This window comes from Microtus ochrogaster, linkage group LG8 (assembly GCF_000317375.1).
Source record: "Microtus ochrogaster isolate Prairie Vole_2 linkage group LG8, MicOch1.0, whole genome shotgun sequence".
Classification (NCBI taxonomy): domain Eukaryota; kingdom Metazoa; phylum Chordata; class Mammalia; order Rodentia; family Cricetidae; genus Microtus; species Microtus ochrogaster.
Window position 1 is genome coordinate 1578949 of NC_022033.1, and position 6057 is coordinate 1585005.

The following is a 6057-nucleotide window of genomic DNA, read 5'->3' on the forward strand; positions in this document are numbered from 1 at the left end:
GGAAGGGATTGCAGTGGGAAGGATGTGCAGTGGGATGGGATGTGCAGCAGGAAGGGATTGCAGTGGGAAGGATTGCAGTGGGATGGGATGTGCAGTGGGCATGGATGTGCAGTGGGATGGGATGTGCTGTGAAATATGATGTGCAGTGGGAAGAGATGTGTAGAGGGAAAGGGAGTGATTGGCAGCCTGCTGGCCTCCAGCGTGGTCTCTCCCATTGTGGATAGAGGCACTGAGGCTCAGAAGTATTGCTCTCTTCTCATTTGAGGAAGGGAAGGCACCAACCCACAGGGCTGTGGGAGTCAAGCAGGAGGTTATCTAGGGGGGGGGGGGGGGGGGCTGGATTCAGATCTCCAGCAAGAGCCCTGAGGAAGGTTACCAGCTCCTCTGTGTCTTCATCTGAAGAGTTATTCTCATTGTCCTGGGACACCATGTCTAGGGCCACCAGTCTGGCTGACTCCATTCGTGTCTTTCAGAGCCCAGCAAGGTCAGGGCACAGAGGCCAGAGCTGCAGCAACTGGAAGAGTCAGACACCAAGGTAGGTCCTCAACCATTCATTCAAAGTACCCTGGCAGCAGGCAGGAGAGGGGTTGTTCTTTGCCCTGAGTGTGTTTCCTTCTGCCCAGATGGGACTGACCTCTGAGGCAAGCACAGAGTCAAGCATGCCAGGAGAGAGACAGGCTGAGGGCCATCAACAGGGTCCACAGCAGAAGAGGAAGCGGACCTCAGATCTTCAGGACAAAGGTACCTGCCTCCTGGAAGGGCAAATAGGGCAACATATATGGTAGGTGCCTCTCCTAGACCCCTGGAGAATGGCATCTGGGGACCAGCGAGAGCCTGACGGAACCCCTGAACCTCCCCAGTAGAGACCTCTGTGAATCCCGACCACATGGCCTCCTGGCAGTACTCCTGGGCCTTAGCTTTCTTCCCTCAAGAGCACCAACACCAGCGCTCTATAAAACTTCAGTGGGAGAAGAACAGAGCTGAAAGGGGCTGGGGGTGCATCTCAGCTGGTAGAAGGCTTTCCTAGCATGCATGAGGCCCTGGATTCTTGTAATTGCCTTGACGGGTTACCTCGTCTAGGGTCAGTAACCGTCTGGCAGGTCAGTTATTCCAGGGTCCCGGAGAGGCACTATCTGTAAGATAAATGGGCTAGGAGAGAAGAAGAAGGCCATGCTACATTTGTCAGAGCCTCCGTTTATTAGAGATGGGGTACAGCTTTATATATGGTAAGGAGTTGGGGGATGGGCACAGGGGTCTGAGCTCTTGCCACGTGGTTCACGTTGGTCACGTGGTCCGTGTTGGTCACGTAGGCACGAGGTTATCTTCGGTCAGGTCACTGTAGGCCAAGAAGTCAGGAGTTGCCACACCTAGTTCCCTAGGTAGTTTGGAATGTGAAGTGGGTTCTGCTAACAGATAGCTCTCCATTAACAGCCAATTTGGGTGTGGGGTAGGCTCTGTCAATAGAACGATTCCTAACATAATTAGGGGTGTGAGGTTCTCTGCAGACTCCCCTAGGGTGATGGTTTCTGCAATGATTTTAGGAGAAAATTGGCTCCTAACAGATTCTAACCCCAACACTGAAAAAAAAATTGACATCTTCCACAGGGAACAATATTTTGGGTTTTTTGTTTTGAGACAGGCTCTCATTATGTAGCCCTGTCTGGTCTGGAACTTCCTCTGGAGACCTCACACTCACAGAGACTGTCCTGCCTCTGTCTCCTGAGTGCTAGGATTAAAAGTATGCACCGCTAAACCCAGCCACAGGAAACAACGTAAATCATGTTGTCCTCTTCAGCTGCAGTAAGCTCAAGGCCAGCCTATACTATTATGAGTGAGCCCCTGTCTCAAAAAGTGGGGGGGAAAAGAGTGGAACTGAAGACATTGATTACTGCCCCCCTGGAAGCAGCTCCTTGGGACTGGCATCCTTGGACCCTCTTGTACACCTTTGGGCAGCCACATCCTCTGTCCCTGTGTTCCTTGGGGGTTAGGGTTGCTCACGTGTTTGCTCAGGGCGGTGCCTTTGAGTTCAGCTCTGCCCGATAAGATAGCAGGAATCTCAGACTGGTCCCGGGTCTGAGAATCATGACACTTCCTGCTCCAATGCACAATGGTGAGTCTTTGAACACCTAAGCTAATATGCATGTGGCCTATGTTTGCCCAGGCTACAGCTCAACAGGCTGGGCTGGGGCCACAATAAGCCATTGTTGCTGGAAAGGGACTGACCGCAGCCTGTGTTTGCTCCGAGTGGAGGCCAGGGTGCCTGTGTCATTTCCAAGCACTTCCTGCTGTGTGCAACATGGAGTGGGCGTGGCTCACCTGGGTTCCCAGTGTGTGCCTGCACCTTTCACACTCGCAAGCCAGCCCCCCTCCCCTGTCCTCCCAGGTAGAATTGGGCCAGGGACAGCTGGCTCCAGGCACCCTGTGGGTAGCACTCCTCCATTCCCGGACACTGCCTGGTAGTCAATGGGAACAAGCTCATTGTAAGGATCCCGCTTTACCTAGCAGGGTGACACACATCCCAGCATTACCCTGAGCCATGCAGAGTGGCCTACAAATTCACCCAGCGGGTAGAATTGGCACTATTTGACAGATGGGGAAACTGAGGCTTGGTATGTGAATTGGTCCAAAGCCACAGGTCTGCTGCGTAGACCTACCATCTCAGTAGGTCCTGGGTGTGACCTGCCCAGAGTCAGATGCCCCTCCCTTGTAGTCACAGTCCAGCCACTTTGGGGTTGGGCTCTGTGAGAGCCATACTCTTGTGACTCTCCTCCCATGCTCCAGCCACTCAACACCTTGTTAGGAACAAAAGTGGCCAGCTGGCTTCATGGAGTTTAGCTTTCCTAAGCCTAGATAGAAGCTAAAGCCAGAGAAACATCTAGGGAGGAGAAACAAGACCACAGGGCCGTTTTCATGCCTCTTCTAACTTCATATTTCCCACAGCCCCGAAGAAGCCATCTCAAGGGAGAAGGAAGCCAAAGGAATCTTCGACGCTAACAGACAGCCCCGGAAGCCCAAGGGACATGGAGGACTTCAGCCTTTCCCCTATTGACAGCTGTCAGGAGTCCTAACCCACCAGACTGAAGGATGCTTGCCCAGAAGTGGCTTTCTGTCACAGACTTTTGTTTGCACAAGTCAAACCATCCGACCTGAAGACAGCTCGGAACAGTCAGTACACGGAGGCTCTTCCCGACATCCAGACTGTCTGTGAGGCACATCTCCCTCCCAGGTCTCTGGGCGGCTTCTCCCCGTCTCAACCCTGTAGTAAGATGCAACACACGGAGGCCGGACAGGGAATAGGGGAGCCTCAGTCCAGCCCCACCCCCTGCAACGCCCTCACCTCCGGGTGCAATCAGAGGTTCCAGAGCCTGCAGAAGTCTCCAGGCCAGGAAGAAGCGGTCTCAGGCGCCCCCTTGTGGAGCATGAGCAAATGCAGCCAGCAAAGAGGAAAAGGGGAAGGCATTGTGACCTCGGGAGAGCGCAGAGAAGAATATGAACAGTAATATACATATACACAGCTGGCAGGGCTGAGGTCAGGGACACTGGCCCATTTAGGCAGGCGACCCAGGATTAACTGAGTCCAAGCGCAGGAAGACAAAGCAAAAGTAGCCCGTATGTTCTGTAGAGGCCCTGCACACTGACAACCTGGTGCTGTCTCTGAGCTTAAGAATCAGTCCTGAACCACTGGGTCTGAACCACTGGATCATGGGGGTATTGAAGACACTCGGGGACCTGGGCGGATGAAGCTTAGGGACTGCCACTTTCAGAATAAAGACAGGCACTGTGGGCAAAGGGTTTCCTAGTCAGGGTCCAGTGTGAGGAGGGAAGGAAGACAGAAGGTGTCTTGGGGAGGTCAAGGAAGTGGCATCTAAAACTCAAATTTGGATTTGGGGGGATGAATAGGAGGGTACCAAGTAGGCAAAGTTCCTGGCATGCTTTTATAAGTATCTCGACGCCTGCTAAGAGGTCAGGGTGAAGGCCAAACAGAACTCACTTGACCATGACTGAGGAAGGCCCACCGTGACTGAGGAAGGCCCGAGCTGACCAAGCCAGGTAGAAGGGACCACGGCATAAAAGGGTGCTGCGGAGTAAGAGTTTCAGTCGTAAGAGTCTGAAATCTCTGGAACTGGAGAAGTTGTCACTAGGGCTAAGTGAGGCCCAGGCTTAATGAGAGGTACCATTCTCCACTGGGCAGACAGTGGCCTCTCTGCCTGCCACCTGACAGAAGGACCGAATTCCAGGGGAATCCAGGAGTGCATGTGCACATGCATGTGTGCATGCATGTGCGCATGCATGTGTTGTTGTTGTTGTTGTTTTTGCAGGTTCCTTGAGTTGTTTTTTTTTTTTTCAAAATTAAATAAAACACAAGCTGTATGCTCTATCTACTCTAACCTCCTGGTCTGTGAGGGAACACACCACAACACCACATCCAGGAAGAAGCCTAAATGTCCCTCAGGCACCTCAAGGATCCCACAGTGCCTGCCTGCATTGGGGGCCAGCTCCACGTGGCACCCTGCTGAGAAGCACACCTCCTTGCCATCCCCACTTGACAGCAGCTTCTGTTAGCCACAAGCTGGTTGTCCTCTCCCACTCCAGGACTGCACATTAGCAACAAGGACCTGGGGCCACCATACCACAGGCCCAACACTCATCTATCCCAAAGCTGCTTAGGCATACAGCTAGTACATCATCACTACCGGGAACCAAAACTCAGAAAGGTGAGTCACCCCCAAGGCCACTTGCAGACAGTGGGGGTTAACAGCAGCCTGAGCTTCGAGGGCACCACACCCAGGTCAGCAACATCATGACCCTTTCAGGGTTTAGTGTTTGCTCTGACAGAAATGATCCTCTCTGGGAGTTGCCCACAACACGCCTGTGACCAAGCCCTACATTCTACTAGAAAGGAGAACTGCCCACCTTACCACTAGCTCCTGGCAGAGGCCAGCGTGGAAAAGGCAGGGGAGAAGAGGAGAGGTCAGGGTAAGGGTAAGCCTGCTTGTGCAGGGATGAAAGAAAGAGTCTGCCAAGGGGAAAAGGGGGTGGGTGTCTGGCAGGATCAGCCTGCTTAAGCCTTGAAAGAAGGGAGGGACAGGCAGTGAGGACCACTGACAGATTCTCCTGGTAGCTAAGAAGCCACTTCCTAGGGTTCCCTGTCCCTCAACCAATTCACCGCAGCACCCGCTGCAGTAGCCACAGGACCCGACCAGGCAGTGAGCACAGAGCGGAACATAAGGGGGAATTTTCCTTTTGTGCTCCCTCAATGGTCCACCAAACACCAAGGTCCGACCTTAAAGATAAGTCCACATAGGCTGGTCGCGGGGAAGAGCTTATGGTGGCAGCATGAAGGAGGGCTTCAAAGCCTCCGAGGACAGACACACACACAGTACACAGCCAAAGAGGTCTGTATACTCAAGCCCTGGACTACAGGGGAAACCGCACACTGAGCACCATGCGACTCAGGACCACATCCATGCCGATACTTAGGCAACCCAGGACGGTGCCAGCTGTCCTCAAACCATAGATGGGTCTCTTCCGCCGACAGCGAGGGAGAGCAGGTGGGTCCGCTGGCACAGTCCGGAAACTGTGGTTCCGGGGTGGCTCCAAGGGTGGATGCCCAACCCAGAGGAAAAAAACAGTCTGGAGGGCAAGTGACCAGGCCTGGCCCACACCCCGAGTCCGTGGCCCATAATGAGCATTCTCTGCTGGGTGACCCCCCACACTGAGTCCTGGACAAGAAAACAGGACAATGGCGCCGCCGTGCAGCCACCGACCTTGCTGTGTTTAGAGCCCTGTGGCCAAGCCAAACCTACAACCTATAGACCGGCCCACCTCTAGGACCCAGAGGAGCGCCTGGGCACGGTCCACCTCGCTAGCCAATGGAAGGGCTCAGGGGAGCCTCATTTGCATATAGGTGCGCTGCGGCCAATGAACGGGGACAGCGGGACCGTATTTGCATGCGGCCGCGCCTGGGCCAATGGGCGGGAGTGACGGATGACATTTGCATGCAGGCGCGCCGCGGCCAATGGGCAGCAGCGCGGCGGCGCGGCGCGGCGGCGCACT

The 6057-nt window shown here is 54.3% G+C and overlaps 1 protein-coding gene across 1 annotated transcript in view; it reads left to right on the forward strand.

The window, feature by feature from the left end:
- Nucleotides 1-5985, forward strand: part of Rbbp8nl (RBBP8 N-terminal like) — a 12768-nt gene extending 6783 nt beyond the window's left edge. Inside the window, exons 11-15 of the mRNA XM_013352062.1 lie at nucleotides 474-535; nucleotides 624-781; nucleotides 3227-3496; nucleotides 5519-5552; nucleotides 5833-5985. Of these exons, the coding sequence (XP_013207516.1) occupies nucleotides 474-535; nucleotides 624-781; nucleotides 3227-3496; nucleotides 5519-5552; nucleotides 5833-5985 (677 nt within the window). The remainder of the gene's footprint in view (nucleotides 1-473; nucleotides 536-623; nucleotides 782-3226; nucleotides 3497-5518; nucleotides 5553-5832) is intronic.
- The last annotated feature ends 72 nt before the right edge of the window (nucleotides 5986-6057 follow it).